The following is an 18,203-nucleotide window of genomic DNA, read 5'->3' as shown; positions in this document are numbered from 1 at the left end:
GGTCATTTATTTATGTGTGTGTATGTTAAAATAGTTGAGTTGGCATATCCTAAATGATAGAATTTGAATTAAATACATAAGGGTCTTGCAGTCGCAATATTGAAGACAAAATGAGAAAATTATATACGTTGGTGTATACATGTAAGCAACAACATCAATGGCAAATCCTTAATCCCTAAAAATTGACGTTAGCTACATAACCAATAAATTAGTCCTAGTGGACGGCCACGTGAATTCTTTGGCTTATTCATGTCAAAAAGGACCAAAAAAATGCAGTTAGTTAGAAAAGTAAATAGTTGAAACTTTGAGGTGCTCAGAAGAGGAAGAAATAAGCTGAAGATGTCCTAGATAACAATTTTGAAGATTGACATGAAGAGTTAGATTTTATAAGAATATATGGCAATAGCTAAGAATGAATGGAGGAGATTATTTGGAGATGATCATTGGAATTGATTTCTTAGTTGTAGGGGGTATTGGATATGGCCGAATGAAGTAAAATCATTGTTATCGATGATTTCCCTTATAGATTTTTTTTGTTGGATTAAGGTTTTGGCATTTTTATATTGCAAGCCGAAAGATTGATCCATGCGTAGGCATTTTCTATTACAGGAGGTTGCAAATTAAAGACATCTTGTTAAATGGAAGTGAAAGAAAACCTATTTGATGAATGAAAGCAAAAGGAAGGTTCTTTCCTCCAAGGGAGTATTTGGTTTGGAGGAGAGAAAATGTTTTCCTCATTTCTCACCCTTTAGTTTAAACAAGGGAATCAACAAGGAAAACTTGGGTGGAAAAGTGTTTTCCATTGCTTCGAAAATATTTTCCTCCGAAAATGGAAGAAAAACCACTTTCTTCCAGCCTTCCATCTCAATCCCTGTATTTCCCCGAAGGGTTTTCCATTGAACCAAACAAAGAAAAATTAGTTTTTATTTGCATTTTCCATGTAAAATAGTTTTCAAGAAAAAAAGTTTACAAAATTTTTTTCCCACCAGATCAAACAACCCCCCCCCCAAAAGATCAGAAAAAGAGAGCATTTTTATGAGATTTCTTCCTTTGAATCCTGTTTGTTATTTTCAAGCATTGTGCTAAAAATATGAACTTCAAAACAGATGGCTCAGAACTACTTTCACTAGTTGATCTTGTCCTCTCTTGTCTATCTGGGTCTCCAAATTCAAAAGCTCTATGAGGTCCTTGGCAGTTGGTGCTTCTTTATTCTAAGACATCAGGGAAAAACCATTTTCGTGAAAATTTTTCCTTTGAATTTTAAATCCTGTATGATGTCTTCAATCATTTTGGTAGTAAGATGAATATCAAATCAGATTGCTCAAAACTACTATCACAAGTGGACCCTGTCCTCTCTTGTTTGACTGGTATTGGAATTCGAAAGCTCTGTGGGAGGTCCTTGACATGTAAATCCATGCTTGTGTAGACTCTTCATCTTCTGTTTGGATTACATAGATGTAACAGTTTTGCTTAATTGCTTGTGAAATGTCTACTATAGAGATTTCATTTATTAAAATTGTAAATGTGTTTATGTCAGTAAATTAAAGAGTATGGTAAAGTCCTCAGGAAGTTGTTTAGGTCTCCATTATTGAGGATGTTTTTAAATGTCATATGAACATTAAATGAATCAGCAGAAGCTTGATGTGGCCATGTCAGCCCCTTAATTAAGTTTGGAGCTTCTAGGTCTACATATGATTTAGCAGTGACTATTTTGCTTTACATAAGTCTGGCGCTTTTTATAATTTGTGCATTGCATCATTGTGTATTATAACTCAGGGTGCACTTGTCAATTATGCAGACGATGTGAAGCAACGTGCAGAAAAAGTACGAAAAACAATACAAGTCAAGATTGGTACTCAGAATTTTGTACAAGCGTACAATCAGTTGAGGCATGATCTTGGAGAAAAAAGGTTCAAGAGGAAGCGAGATGATAAGCTGATGGCTGTCACTGATCCTATCAGAAATGCAAAGAGAAAAATGAGAATATCTGCAAAACATCAAGCCCATAAAAAGAGGAAAATGATGGCAATGAAGATGAATAGATGGATGCGTTAATAGTTCAACAGAGAGGACACGGTTGACTTGCGCTTGTTGATTTAGCTAACTTGGGTGTTTATTTCGCAAGAATGGCTCATTGACTCCCATCTAGGTATCGATAGGCATTACAGCGATTAACATAGGATGATAAATGGAGGATTGATTTATTGATTATAAGAACTGTATTTACTTGTATATATAGATTGAGAATACCTATCAGGGGATCCAAGAGAGTCTTTCTGATTAAATTTTGTTAGAATATGCAATAGTGATCTTTGGTGTTCAAATATCAAATTTTGGATGATTGAACCATACGAATGCACTCTCTAGGACCTTGAAGGACTAGTTTTGAAGAAGTTATGTTAAGCTACATGAGTACAACAACCATAATTATAATACCACCTCTAAGTATTGTTGACAAGAAAAGGATGGCAACTTGATGGTTGTAACTTCTGAGATTGACTTGTGAGCTTTACCTAGTATTGAATGCAATTTCATCTTGCAAAGTTTTTATCATCTGTTACTGCTCCTCATTTGTGCACCATGATCACTCCTTTCAAGCCTTGTATAGCCGTGCTCCTCCTGCCCTCATCCGCATTGGTTAGGAATTTGTATCTGATCCACTCAAAGTGATCAGGGTGGGTACATTGCTCATCAATATAGATTATGTTCACACATTTCCCATCTTATTTGTATGTTTCTTCTTTCTCTTGGGTGCAATTCCTTGCTGCATTCTGTTTTGATAAGCTATCCCAAGAATTCTTCATAACTGCTTCCATCAAGATTTCTTCTAATCAGAAGTCTGTATTACAAATGTTTTAGATGGTTTGAAATGAGTATTTTAAGGGTTGAGTAGGTAGTTAAAAAATAAAGACAAGCTTTTGAAAAAGGAAAAAGATTTAGAGTAGGGGTTATTAAGTGTTGAATTTAACCTTAAAAGTCTTGAATAATAGATGTTTTAAGCCTTAAAATTGATGAGTTTAAAAAAAATTTTTTTTTTAATAGGGCAACCATGCAACTGCTGCATTCAAAATTTTGTGAAACAATTTCAATGAGATTAATGATTTACTTTTAAATTAAAAATAAAACATTGAATGAATAAGAATGAATTATTTAATTAATAGTAAATGGGTATATTTGGATGAAAAAAAGAAGTCTCAAGTAATAATAAATTAATTGGTGTAAGACGATCCCAATTCTGTGCTAATCTTAATAATAAGAAAAGTAAACATGAATGAGAATAGAGTACTACTCCCTTATGTTCTTATCAAATGTCTTATTTGTTGTTTGACACTATTCACCAATTACTTTTAATTTGTATTTTATTCTCCATCTATAAGTTAAAACATAGTCAAGTGAAATCTTATTTGATTCCTTCCAGTGGAAATTTTATTAATATCAACTTTTTATACTTCCTTCATTCCTTTTTGTTTTATTCCACTTTAAGTTTGTCCATTTTAGGAGAAAGAAATTTAAATTAGATTTTTAAAGTATCTATTGAAGTTTAAATATATTAATGTGAAATCTTGTTAGATTTATCTTGATTAAAACTTTAATATAGAATTTTTATAATTTTTTATTTTACATATTTAAAAATATTGAGGTTCAAAATTTGCTTTAAAATACGTGCAAAAATAAAATAAACAAAAAATACAAGAAACAAAGGGAGTAATTTTTAACCAAACAGAATTAGATATGATAAAATGTGGGTGCATGAGAATAAAAGAGATAGAATGTGTGTTATACTTAGTGATGCTTTATAGAGTATAGTAAAATCTCAAGAGCTAGTCTAGTGAAAGAACATCTTTTGGTGAAACAACCTCAAAACAAATAAATTATATGCTAAAAATTGTGTCAGTTAGAAAATTTAGCCCATATATAAAGAATATGTCGTGGAAAACCATCTCACACAAGTTTAGGATTTGTTAAAACATTTAATGAAGTGTATTAATTGGTAGATCTATGAATGACTACACTACAAACTGGAGGGGATAAATCATAAACATACAACTATTAATCTAATTACTATTACTATTACTATTACTATTACTATTACTATTACTATTACTATATCAGCAACTACTACCTCTTCCCATTTCCTTCTATCTTACATTTCTTTGTGAATTAAGAGTATTATTATTATCATACAATAACAAAATCGATTGGTGCAATCGCAATCGCAAAGCACCACAACGCCTAATTTTCTATTTTACTCATAACATTACAAAACTCTGGCATTGGCATTGGCATTGCTCTAAAGAGTAAAGTCTTAACCAAATCATTTTCACAAGCTCCCACCACAACGCCTAATTTTCTATTTCACTCATAACATTACAAAACTCTGGCATTGGCATTGCTCTAAAGAGTAAAGTCTAACCAAATCATTTTCACAAGCTCCCACCTAAACAACTTCTCTCAACCGCTTCCAATTATAGTCAAATCAATCAATCAATCAATCAAAATTTTCCCATGGTATTGCTAGGAGTAGGAGGCCCAATATTGCCATTAAAATAGCCTAGCTCTTGAGATGAGCAACATAAACTTGATAGAGCTTCCTTTCTATTTCAGAAATTATAGCTCTACACCCAATTGCTAAAGTGTAGAGCAAGATGCAAGAAAAGCTCAGTCCAATCCCACGAAATTCGCAGTTCCAATGAGAAATAAGAAACTGGAATTTACCATCTCAGCCTCTACTGCATATATCCACAAGCTTGGCTAGGTTTTCTCCCATGTAGGAAGGGAGAGGGTAAAGTGTACCACAACAACCACAAGTTATGAAGCCAATCAATGAGGAATAACATATGGCAAAGCATAAACATCTATTGGCTTTAACCACAATGCTCTTGCCCATACCTGCAGTGTCTCATCAATACCAGATGGTTCAACCTCCGGTTCCCTTGTCGAGGAGCTATTGCTGTTGAACAGCCACTCTTCAACATCATAATCAGGTTCATCAAGTTTAGGTACTGAAAGTATCTGGCTCAGATACTTGGTATCTGGATGAGGTGAAGGCTTTGCAGGAGCATCAGGCTTTCGTTCTACTTTTGCAGTTGTTTCTCGACAAGACTCGGCAACTGTGCCGTTGATCTTGCATTCCTTTCCATCAACTTTAATTTTCATGCGTGGCCTCTGTGCATGTCCGTGAGTAAGATTACGTTCCATTTCCATATCCATGGATTGCTGCAGTGTATCATCGTGAGGCATATTAGGTCCTACTTTAATATGCATGGGTGACCTCTGTGTGCCAGGAAGAAATGCAGCAGAAGAATTCTGGCAAGGCTCCAGGCTCCTTCCATTTTCGGTCAACGGATGGGGAGGAGCCTTTCTTGCCAGCTTATTAGGCCCAGTGATATGTTCTGTTGAGATAAACCCAAGCATAAGTAGCAATAACACAAGCAACATGCAAATATATACATCATTGATATGATAAATCTAACTAGTTTGTAACAAGTCACATTTGAGTACCATTTCCAACCATGCACAGGACAGGAAAAAGATTTAGACTGCAGTTGAACTGGGAGCTGGATTTCTTAAAATTTCTAATCGTTTTCAACCACCTCTTACATCTAACAGAAAATTCATGTATCTAATGAAGCAGTTTCCACAAGCAGTCAAAAACAGTTCTGAAAGAGAACTCACCATCATAAATTCCATTTTGCCCAGGGTCCTTTCGTTTCCTAGGATTGTTATTCACGGAAGCAGCATGGTGATTGATATCCTTTGTTATGTTATGCAACCCAACACTCTGGACACTCAAAATATCCTTTTTGAATCCATCCTTTGCACTGGACTTCATGTGATTCTCATTGCCATCTTTAATTCTTGTCACTTGCAAGTGCTTCACTTTAGGTGTCTCCTCTTTCTTCTTCTCTTTGTCTTTGTCCCTGTCCCTGTCCTTGAGAACTGGTTTCTCTCTATCTTTTTCCTTTCTCCTATCTCCTTTTCTATCATGACCTTCTTTCTCTCTAACTTTTTCTTTTCCGTCCATTTTGTGTTCCATCTTCTTCTCCAAAGGTTTGGGAGTTCCTTCATTTCTGTTTTGAACCATTCCAGAATACGGAAGCACTCCAACAGAATTAGGAAACAACCTAAAAGAATGTGGAACCAGAGGACTATCACTAGATCTAGCATCCCCAAGAACACCAAGTCCATCCATCCTTCCATCAAGAACTGGTTTCTCCTTGGTCCTGTCCTTTGCGTCCTGGAGAGACATTCCACTCCTTGCATCCAGCTTAATTCCTGCATCTATCTTTCTCTCAGCAACATTCTTATCAGGAGGAATATGATTTGTTGTTCTCCTGTCTTCATCCATGTTCTTCCGACCCAAATCTGGGATATTGTCAAAACTATGAAACCCAGAAACATGGTAATTATTCTTACTAGGCGGCATCCCATTGCGAACGCCAGATACCACGGCAGCTTTCTTCTCAGCTGAGATAGCATATTTGTTATCTTCCCTCTCCTTGCTCTTAGAGATATTAGAAGCATGGCTCTCAATGGACCCCGCAACCTTCTTCTCGCCAGAAAGCAAGGAGTCGCTTTTATGTTTCTCAGCTCGGTCCTTCTCCCTGTCTTTCCTTTTGTCTCTGCTTTTCTCCTTTTTGTCTTTCTTCTCTCTGTGTTTTTCATCACTTCTTTCTTTCTCACGTTTTTCTTTGCCTTCTTTCTTCTCCTTGTCTTTCTTCTCCTTTTTGTGCTTTTTTTCTTTACTCTTTTCCTGAAATAAGAAAATTGAACTCAGTACAATCAAGAACAATACAACGTGTTATAAAATAAATAAAAAAATTACAAGAAAGCTAGGTCCATGGAAGCTCCAAGAGAGTAAAAAACCCGCCCAATAGTCATTTACTCATAATTGATTTACCAGACTCCATCAACCATACTCCAAGTGTTTAAAAACAAATACAATCATTCAAGGTAACAATAATAGAGCCATAACAGACCAAACTCAAATGATACAGACTTCACGATATATATACAATAACAATAAAATAGCCCCCAATACATTTGAAAGGCTCCCGCCAAGGAAATAAAATAAAATAATATAAAATTTTGTGTTGGAACATTAAAATTTGATATGATCCAACCAGCCTCAAAACATATGGTGATTTATGTCCCTAACAGAAAGGCCATTACAATAATCACAAGCCACCATTAAATATAAAATGATCCACGAAAGAAAGTGTACAAGGAAAAGGTGGAGAGAACTAGAGAAAGAAAAGAAGACACTTAAACATACATCTGTTTATTTCTAATGTCAGCATGCTACTATGACTCAAGCCTGTTGATTAATCAACCTAGCAATTAGGGTACAAAATAGAAGTGATCGACCTTACATCAAGCTGCAACCTTTTTTTAAGCAATCATTTGTACAAATTTATAACAAGCTAAAAGCATCCAGCATAAAGACACAGAACACAAAACACACCAAATACTTAACATATATTGGCCAACTTGGGGTGATTCACCACCTAATCTTTCTTTGAAAGCTCTATGCATTATTAGACTGCTCAAAGGAAAAAACCAAAAAAGTCTCTCACATATGAAGAATGTGACACGGAGCTCATCAACTAATTATTACTCCAACTTTACTTAAATACATCCATGATCCATCAAATGTTAGAAATGGACCCTGTGAGGAGAAAATACACATAATTTAGACCATAAAAATAAGTATGCTAGGTCTAGAAGAAACTTCTGCATGTCAAAATATCATATTTTCCTAAATCATAAACTAGCCTGAAGAATCTAGAACACAACCCACTAGAACCCAATTCTGGAAGCTAGAAAAGGTCACCTCTTACTATGCACATATTTCTAATAAAAGATTTTCCAGATGTATCAAAGACAACCTCTACTTTACTACAAGGGAAAGATTGCGTACATCCAACCCCGAAACCCCGCCTAAGAAGTAGCCAATGAATGGCATTGGGGTAATGAAATGAGGTAAATAGCCCCAAACTACATGCTTTCAGCAACTCAAAAGAAATAATAAAGGAGTTTGAACAAATCTTATTCAAATGAGAATGACTTAGCCCATCCAACTATTATTACTATCACCATATCCACATTCAACTCAAGAAATTTGACAAAGATTTTCATGACAGCGGCCCATTAAAAGATAAATAAGGGGAAGAGAACATTGAAATTTCAAAATCACCAATAATATTCCACAAATCCCAGAGCGAATATGGATAAATTTCCACTCACAAAATCAAATATAAAATTATGCGCTCCCGAATCCTCGAAGAGCTTCTAGAAGATTTGTTAGAGCTAATACTAAAATTCAGCATTACAAAATTTTCAAAGCACAAGGGAGCAAGAATACTAGCGTGAAATATCTTGCATATTAACAAGACACACCTGTTTTTATTTTACCTAGTAGATTATATAATTCAAGTAGGGATGATAGTTCTAAAGGAGGAGCAACAAGAATAGAAGAATACAAAACAGAACATAAAAATGGAAGAATGTAGAAAGGAGTGCTTCCAATCCACCTCATGATTGTGTTGCATTATCTTCGCAGCACCTTGTGCATAAGCATGTCTTTGCAGCACCTTATGCATAAACATGTCTTTGATAACCAAGGTTCGTGAGGTGAACTTAAAAAACTAAGGAGCATCTAGAAATAAAGTTATAACATGATATGAAAGCTTAGAACCTAAAAGAATAAACTATCAACAAATTTAAAATTTAAATGACCAACCATACAAAAATATGAAGAGGTAAGATCTAAACACCATTTCGTTCCAACCCATAGTGTAAAAACAAGACCTCATTGCACCGCATCGGCAGCTTTGTAAAGATTTTCGAAAAACGAACCAACATTCCCACGTTGTAAAGGTGTGTAAAAAAACGCATTTTGAACTGTATCAAGGGATATCTTATGGTTTCGTACGATAATTAGGCGTTACGATAACTGCACCACTCTCGTTACTGCATCCCTGTTCCATTATCTCGATCACGATTGTTACCACATTTTTGCAATATGCACCCAACTACAGTTTCAAAGCCTAAACCCAAGCAAATGGGATCAACTATCATATGATCTTGTGAATCCAAGTTCTTTATATCCCTTTTCCATCTCGTCATCTTTAGTCTTCCTCATCTTCTTTTAAAACTCTGAAGAGTTCTGCTTTTCTTTTCCCTACCCCCTTACATAAATTAAGTGCCAATAAATAAACAAGTCACTTATCAAAATGGCAATTCTTATCACATCTAAATAGCAATTCTTATCATAGCTACTTCCACCAAAACAACCTTCACTTATCTATAACAAGCGCCATGCAATTGCAACTTGTGAAATTTTTTGAATTGAAATCATCCTATCAAGAACCTAGATTGCATTCACCAAGCCCCAAACACATCTAGTAGTTCCATTATCACCTACTCCACCTTTGTGTAACCCATGAACCAGAAGAATTAAATTCAAGCAAGAAAAAAGATAATCAAATGTAGTATTTCCACTAATAAAATAACCAGCACCCACCCACCAATGAAACTTGAGCAAAGAAATAGTCTCAACAACATTAAAGCTCTTGTCCACTAGCAACTAAAGCAATATACATGCAAAACAATTATAGCAAAAAACGTGGCATTGAAATTTACAAGCAATAAATAGAATGTCCTCTAATTAACAATTGATCATTAATGGTTTCCAAACAAACATGAAAACAAAGCTGCTTTCCACTTACATCACATTAAAATTTCTAAATCTATATGAATTTTGAATCTAAACACCAATCCCAAAATGGAGAAACCGAGTTTGTATTTTGTTTTTGAAGGTCATGAAACATAGTTACTTTTCAGTCACATCAGATTGAAAAACCTAAATCCATGTCAACCGTGAATTCAAAAACAAGTATCAAATGGACAAGAGTAGTAATAATAATACAAAGCACTTCATGAAGCTAATTTTGACTCCATGCTGAAGCCAGGAGCTGTCACAAAAACTTGCAGGCTTGTGTACGGATGTAGAATTGCAGTTCTAAGCTATTCCAAAACTTTGTTTATAAAATATTGGTACTTCATTCTAGATTAAAAAAATTGATATAATAAAAAATTAGTTAAGGGTAACTCATATCACACTTACAGAGTACAGTCCTAGTAAGATAGATACAATTTATTAAACTCAGATTCAACCATTTGCATGCAAGAAAATGCAGGTGGTATGTAATTCTCTAGGACATATATCTTGTACTGCCCATTTGTGTTGATACAAAGTAGATACTTTATGTCCAAATAAATGCAATGTTTCACACTAGAAACACAATAGTAAAATAGGAGTGAGCAAATAGCACAAAACCCAACAATGAGCTTGTCTTTCAAAAATTTAACTTTGACTACTGACCAAATATAAAGGAACAAACATTGTAAATGAGAATTCAAACAGAAAAAGTATTCATGATTATGGACTTTGCCAGAAGAGATTTCAATTAATCACTAGTCCCTAAAAAAAATACTATCACTTTAAATGCCCCTATGGGATCATTTTCCTACACTTGGTGATGCATGACCATAGGAGAGCCACTGGCCCACCTAAAACAGAACAGACAGGATTTTACCTCAGAAGAGAGTTAAGCAAGTTACCCTTCTAGCCTCATTTCATAAAACATGTACAAGATCTATTTCCACAAGAACTTGACATCTAAAACTCCCAATATAATGAAGCTAAATATGAAGGTCAAGTATCCATCTAAACTGAACAACGATTTCACCTCACTGGAATATCAAGCAATTTTCCCTTTTGGACTTTTTTTTATTTAGGCAACAACTACAATCTCTAGTTACACAAGCTACTTAGCATCCATCACAGCCTAAATAATTTACGTTAGTCTATCAAATCTTCAACCAGCCTGAATATCAATTAGCTGATAACAATAATAAAATGACTCTTGGGAATAAACCATTCAGTTGAACTAAAACCAAAATTTGAGTTCAAAATAGCCAATTTGAAATAACTAGGTCAAGGTATCAAGAGACAACCACTTTATAAAGTGTACCATTTCCAGGTTCAACAAGGCCATATAAGAGTCAATAGGTTCATAAAAGGCTTTCCCAAGATCAATTGAAGGGGTAAAAGAATCCTGCGATAAGCCCAAATGGGACCTTAATGTAGATAAGTTCACAGCCAAAAGTGTTTCAGACTACTCTAATCCTGAAAAACAGAACTTCAAAATTCAAAGAAAGAATGACATGAAACTGTAGATATGTCCAGTATTTTCACTACTTACAATACAACACCTTCACATGGTCAAAGTGCACAATAGAAACATCGACTATGTGGTATTAAATGAGTACTGTTTCTTAAAGAGCAGTTAAACTTAAACTTATTTGCATTGTGCAATTTAATCCAAACATTGTTTTCCAACAGTCACCTAGAAATTGTTCCACCAAGATATTCGTTCAATACCATTAGTAAGATACTAAGATTATCAAGGTGTTGATTCATTAGTAGCACACATCTCACTATAAAGCTAATAAGATCCTAACTCCACATCACAGGTATATAGACAAAACAGACAGGCGATCAGAACCCACAACACCACTAGATGTCTAGTTAAATCAAATCTTAGGTTAAGCATTAGTAGCAGCTATCAGATCATTAAAACCACATGAGAAAAACAGCGGGAAGGTAAAGAGCCACATTCTAGTTCATCAACCTCGAGTGTCAAATCCAAAACCTATCAAAATTCTCAAATTAAAACAAGGTTAACAGGTACAGCCATTCAGGTACCGGTGCCCTAAGAAAACTTTGGAATCCAATCATGTATCACACTATAATACTCCTAGGTTCTATAGGCACGTCATAAGCAAACAAAGAGTAAAAGTTCCATAGTTATATCTGATCAAGATCCCCTCAAACATATTATTTCAAACATGAACAGAATCCTCCCTAGCAAATGCAATATTGATGGCCTTTAGATGATTCCGAATTTTAATTTAGTGCTCAATAAACTACTACATCAATCAAAAATTATAGAAGTATCATTTAAGGGCACCATTAGGATGTGGTAGTAGCATAATTAATCCCCCTATTTAATAAAAATGAAACAGAGAATTAATCCCCTGAAGTGACATTTGAGCTAGTACCCCTCCAATCCGATTCCCCCAATAAGTAGCAACAAAATGCTCAATCGAACATAGTCAATCAATTTGGTTGGCATCACATAAACACATTGAATTAGAGCCAAATGTAAGAGAGCATTGGTGTTGACCTTTTTTAGTAAGTCAGAATGATCCGCTTTAGTCTTCCTTTCATATCCCGGGGGAGGGAACGGAAAGCAACGCGACATTGCAAAACTTCCAAGGGCCTGAGTAATCTATCACCCCTTGTAAGGGAAAATGCTTTGATTAGTGAGTAATTACAATGGCAATGTTCCAAATTAAGATCAAACCAACAACTAAGCTCTTGTTCATGCACCATGTCCCCACATTCATTTCCAGCTTCAAAAGTTTTGCATACACTCAAACTCAAACCACCAATACTCAAGCATCAAATCCAATTAAAACCCACTTGCCACAATCACCCAAAACACTCAAACTCGTGCTTTGCAGCTGTATTGCCCCAGGATTGTCAGCAACTTATTTGGTCACAGCTTCACCAACAAGTTTGTCAATTATGTATACAAACTAAAATAGGAATAAATTAAACTTGAAATGTTATGATTCACTATCTTCCCTCTTCTAACACCAAAAAAAATACCGAATTTAAAAAAATGCGGGGTTAAAACTCAAAATTACCAAAATTAATCCCACTGATCTTCAAGACCCAATTCTACTTCAATAAGTAGGCAAATTGCACCAAATTGAAATCTTGAGTTGAACCCACCACTTGTATACGTGCTAGCCTGCTAGGATCAATAAACCCTAAATCAAAGTCCAAATTTCCTTTCTCCGAAAAAACCCAACTCCAAAAGTCTGATCCAACGGAAACCCTAGCTTCGGAAATTATTCAAGCCAAGTAAAAGCAGCAGTAGCAGTAATAGTACTAAGTCCACACCCAAATAAATGGAACCCTAATTTTAAAAAAAAAGGTGGAATGATGAAATCGAAAATTTAGAATATCTTGAAAGAAAAAAGGGGAATAAAAAAGTAACCCACTCCCTGATAAAAAAAGATGGAATAGAAGGGATTTATGAACGGAATAAATATAGGGCATAAAATTGTAGCAGTAATAAAAAGTGTAAATTGTTAGAAAAATATACTTCACTTCATATAGTATGTGTGTTTCTCTGGTAATCTTTCTTGGTTCAGATTGTATGTATACATTATAATTATAATGTAGTAGAAGTAGAAGTAGAAGTAGAAGTACACGTAGTTGAGGTTAGGGTGTGTTCTGTATCTTAGTATGCACTGTGTAAATTTGTTGGAAGGCTTGGCCTTTGTGTGCGACAGACAGAAAGAAAGAAAGAAGGAAAAAGAGATGGTAGAGAAATAAGAATGAGTCTACAATCTACATGTTCATGCTTTTCGGTTATTTCTCCTTGTTTTACTACACTTTTCCTTTTTTTTTCATTCTTATTATTGCCTTGTCTTGTCCATCAATTTTACTACCATTATTTTCTCCCAAGATTAACCTTATTTTTGGCAAAATGCTTTTTAACATTTTTTCTGACTTTCAATTCAACTAAAAATTCACTTTTAAAATTAAATAAAAAATTACTTTGGATAACTTTTTTATTAGTTTTTGGCTCTTTTTTATCAACAATTAATTTTTATCAAACATCTCTTTCGACTATATAATTGACTTATGAAATTAGCTTAACATGTAACAAAAAAGCAATACTATTAGTTAGATTAAATAAGCTAATTTAAGTATACTGGACGCAAGACAAGAGGTCCAACCAGGGGGGAAAAGTATGCTTTTCGAATAAATAGGAATTCCATAGAAAAGGTCAAAATCAATTTTATGGATGAGCATCGGCGGTGAGAAAAAACTTATGAGTTCTATTGTGAGTGTAGTAAGTGGGTGAAGGGGTTTTGTCCATTTAATTATAACTATATTTTTACTTTCATATAATTGAATAATTTTTTTATTTCTTGACCAATACTAGTACAAAATAGCTCATTTGCTGCCTTTTTTGGTCATGATATGTTGTGGTTTCTTGACCAATACTATATGTTGCAGTTCCCTAAAAACGCAGCATATAGTCTATTTTTTTCCCTCATTTTTTCATTTTATTTTATGCTGAGTGTTTAAAGAACCGCAGCATATGTCACGCAGTAGATGAGATTTTTTCCACTAGTGCAAGTTTATATAATAATATTTATTCTTCTTATAGGAATTGGGATGGCATGAACAAAGATCGACAAACAAGGTTGTATGCTAAAATTATGGTATGTTTTTAGTTACTGAAATTCTTCAGTAGTTGATAGTAGTTTCATGCAAGGTTGTCAGGATCGGGATTCTACAGAAGATCAAAATCAGCTGGTGGGATCGGACGATCCTACAAAGTTGCAGAATTAACAAGTTGTATTATCTCTATGTTTATTATTTGATCATCTTCAATTTTAAAAAGTATTAAGAACTCATACATTATTTTCTTAAGATTTTGCATTAATTTTAAAATACATACATATCTTTTTTTTTAATGCCATTTTTTCTCTATTCTTATATAATACTCCCTCCTATTCACCTTAAGAGTCCCATTTGACTTTTTACGGATTTTAAGGAGAGTCAAAAGTGGGACCCTAAGGGTAGGAAAGAGAGTGGTATTATGGGTTTTTAATGTAAGGGAGGAAAATTAGTATGGGTAATGAAGGATATAATTGAAAATAGGATAAAGCTACTAAGGGCATAAAAGTCAAAAACCCATACCAAAAATAGAAATGGGACAATTAAGGTGACTTGACCATAAAAGGAAATGGGACACATAAGCTGAATAGGAGGGAGTAATACGCTACACATAATATATTTATAGCACATACACACAAGGATATAATAATAATAAACCATAGTAAGCAAAAAAAACAAAGATACTACCAAAAAAATTTTAAAGTAGTAGTTTTAACTGATCCTACCAACGATCCTAGCTGATCCTAATGATTCTACCCACGATCCTAGCCCATCCTAGCCGATCCCACCAACGATCCTAACCGATCCTGACCAATCCCACTGATCCTATGCACAATGCTGACTGATTTCGATTCTGTGCACAATTCTAGTCGCTGGCATCGATCTGGGTCGTAAAATCCTACAATCCAGATTGCGATTTTGATAACTATGGTTTCATGTTCGTTCGTAAAATATTACAAATGGAAGATGACAAATGTAATATTTTTATTTATAAATGCTTTTTTTAAGGACTTTCAGGGAAAGTATGATTTTAATTTTCACTTCATGACAGGAAGAGATTTTAATGATGGCCTCAAGATTACAAGATGTATGGTTTTTTAAGAGATAAATATGTAGTAATATGTTATATATTAGTACTTGATAGAGTTTTTTTAAAATGTTATAATCTAGTAGATATTATATGTAGTTGCATCTTTACTTTTGTTGGGCAATACTTTTTTCTTCAAGATAGTTGGATGTTTATTTGTGTCTTAGATATGGATTTTTAGGTTTTATAATGTAATCAATTACATCATTTTTATTTTAATGCAAGTTTGTGCTCATATATTTTATATATTTTTTTGAAGTTCAAGTGATATAACAAATATATGCTATAATAATCTTGTAAATGTTATTTTTAGAGGTTAGTTAATATATTGGGCGATAAATACGTTTTGGTCTCTAAAACTTGTACATATAGAAAATTGAATGGGCAACTAAACGTTCATTGCACTAGGTAACATATACGGGCAACAATGTTATTCGTTGCACTAGATAGTTCTATGGAGATCGAATATTTTCATTGCACTAAATCCTTTTTTATGAGCAACACCCAAGTTCGTTGCCCTTGGTAGTATTCTTAGACAACAACAAATCTTGTTGCTCTAGCTTGTTTCATTGGACAACAATCAATGTTGTTGCTCAAGACACCCTTTTGTTGTTGCCCAAAAGTAATGGTATTGAACGAAAAATAATTTAGAATTCGTTGTGCATACTCTTGTGCAATAACCCTTAGGCAACGACTTCACAACGAATATTTTTTCGTTGCACAACACTTTGGGCAATGAAAAAACAATTTTGTGCAACAAATTCTTTTGTCGCCCAAAAGCTTTTTTCTTGTAGTGGAATAAAAGTTTGTGAGCTTATTATGTTTATTTTTTTTTCTTGTTCTTTGTCAGCTATGTCTAATCCTGCTAATAGTACTTCCAACATCAATTCAATTCCTATGTTGAATGGCTCAAATTTTAAAGAATGGAAAGAAAATCTTTCGATTGTTCTTAGAATTATGGATCTTGACCTTGTATTAAGGGTTGACTCTCCTGCCCCAGTTCTTGTTTGACTACCTCTAATCAAAAGAGGGAGTTTGAAAGGTAGGAGAGGTCAAATTGCATGTGTATGATGATTATCAAAAGGGTCAATCCTGAAGCATTCAGGGTACAATGTCTGATGACATAACTACAGCTAAAGCTTTCCTTACAGATATTGAAAAAAGGTTTGTCAAAAATGAAAAGACTGAAATTGGTACAATTTTAACAACCTTAATTTCATTGAGATATAATAGGTAATGGTAATATCAAAGAGTACATAATGAAAATGTCTCGTCTAGATTCAAAACTAAAAACACTAAACCTCAAAATTTATGAGGATTTAATAGTGTACATAGTTTTAATATCTCTTCCTGCAAGTTTTAATCAATTTAAGGTGAGCTATAATTGTCAGAAAAGAGACTTGGTCTTTGAATGAGTTCATTTCACACTATGTACATGAAGAGGAAAGGATGAAGCTAGAAAAGGCTGAAAGTGTTCATCTTGCCTTTACCTCAAAATCTAAAAGGAAAAGCCCACAGAAGAAAGAAGTTGCAGATAAGGATTCTTAAAAGAAACAGCAAAAGGATAAATCAACCAATGTTGAAAATAAGGGTTGTTTCTTATGTGGAAATCCTAATCACATGAAGAAGCAATGCAACAATTATCACGCTTGGCGTGCTAAGAAAAGTATGCTTCTTAGTTTGGTTCGTTATGAGGTTAATTTGGTTTCAGTGCCTAAACACACATGGTGGAGGTGCAACCACTCACATCAGTGTGTCTTTGCAGGGTTGCCTGAGTTGTTGAAAACCAACTGATGGTGAAAGATACATCTATGTGACAGCAGACAAGACGATTAGAGTACAAGAAATTAGTAAGTTTAGATTATTGTTAAAAAATGGATTTTATTTAGATCTTAATGAAATATTTATTGTACCGTCAAGTTTAGATTATTGTTAAAAAATGGATTTTATTTAGATCTTAATGAAATATTTATTGTACCGTCTTTTCGAAGGAATTCGATTTCAGTTTCAACTTTGGACAAATTTGGTTTTTGTTTATTTGGAAATGGAATTTTTAGTTTGTTTTATGATTCAAAGTTGGTTGGTTCTGGTTCTTTATTGTTAAATGATAATCTATATACAATTGTTTATATTGCTTCATATAATGAATCTTTTTAATTATCTTTGCGAGGAATAAAAAGAAAGACAACTAATGAAAATTTAGCGTCATTATGGCACAAGAGATTAAGCTGTATCTCTAAAAGGAGAATGTAACGGCTTGTGTCTGATGGAATTTTAGGACCTTTAATTTCACAGACATTGATGTGGGTTGAATGTATTAAAGAAAAACAAACCAATCAAAGGAGGTTGATGCCAATAGGTCTTTAAATATCTTAGAACTTATTCATACAGATATTTATGGTCCATTTCCAAGTCATTAATGGAATAGACAATTTTATTTTATTACGTTCATAGACAATTATTCCAGATATGGCTATATATGTCTCATTCATAAAAAGGCTCAATCACTAAACATGTTCAAAAATTATACGGCTGAAGTTGAAAATCAACTTAACAAAAGGATTGAAGCCCTCAGATCTGATCGTGGGGGTAAAAACTATGGTCGTTATGACGGTTCAGGTGAACAACATCCAGGGTCTTTTGCTAAATTCCTGGAGCAATGTGGTATTTTTCCTCGGTACACCATGCTTGGTACTCCAACTATGAATGGTGTTGCTGAGAGATGAAATAGGACTCTTAATGAGATGGTAAGGAGCATGATTAGTCATTCTACCTTACCAG

General features: G+C 34.1%; 2 protein-coding genes across 3 annotated transcripts in view; one reads left to right on the top strand and one right to left on the bottom strand.

Annotated features, from left to right (window-relative positions):
- LOC130824041 (uncharacterized) overlaps positions 1-2,495 on the top strand; it is a 32,558-nt gene extending 30,063 nt beyond the window's left edge. For both annotated transcript variants that reach the window (XM_057688920.1, XM_057688928.1), the window contains one exon: positions 1,799-2,495. In XM_057688920.1, the coding sequence (XP_057544903.1) occupies positions 1,799-2,055 (257 nt within the window). In that variant the 3' untranslated portion in view covers positions 2,056-2,495. The remainder of the gene's footprint in view (positions 1-1,798) is intronic.
- A 1,235-nt stretch (positions 2,496-3,730) lies between these two features.
- Positions 3,731-13,488, bottom strand: LOC130820824 (uncharacterized). The gene is made up of 3 exons (XM_057686360.1): positions 12,255-13,488; positions 5,677-6,754; positions 3,731-5,393 (listed from the first exon to the last, which is right to left on the bottom strand). Exons 1-3 carry the CDS (start codon positions 12,330-12,332, stop codon positions 4,822-4,824), a joined length of 1,728 nt encoding a protein of 575 aa, XP_057542343.1. The 5' UTR covers positions 12,333-13,488; the 3' UTR covers positions 3,731-4,821.
- Positions 13,489-18,203: the final 4,715 nt, after the last annotated feature.

Source organism: Amaranthus tricolor, chromosome 1 (assembly GCF_026212465.1).
Source record: "Amaranthus tricolor cultivar Red isolate AtriRed21 chromosome 1, ASM2621246v1, whole genome shotgun sequence".
In the NCBI taxonomy this organism is placed as follows: Eukaryota; Viridiplantae; Streptophyta; class Magnoliopsida; order Caryophyllales; family Amaranthaceae; genus Amaranthus; species Amaranthus tricolor.
The sequence above is the reverse complement of the archived record's forward strand: the minus strand, read 5'-3'. Positions and strand labels throughout refer to the sequence as shown.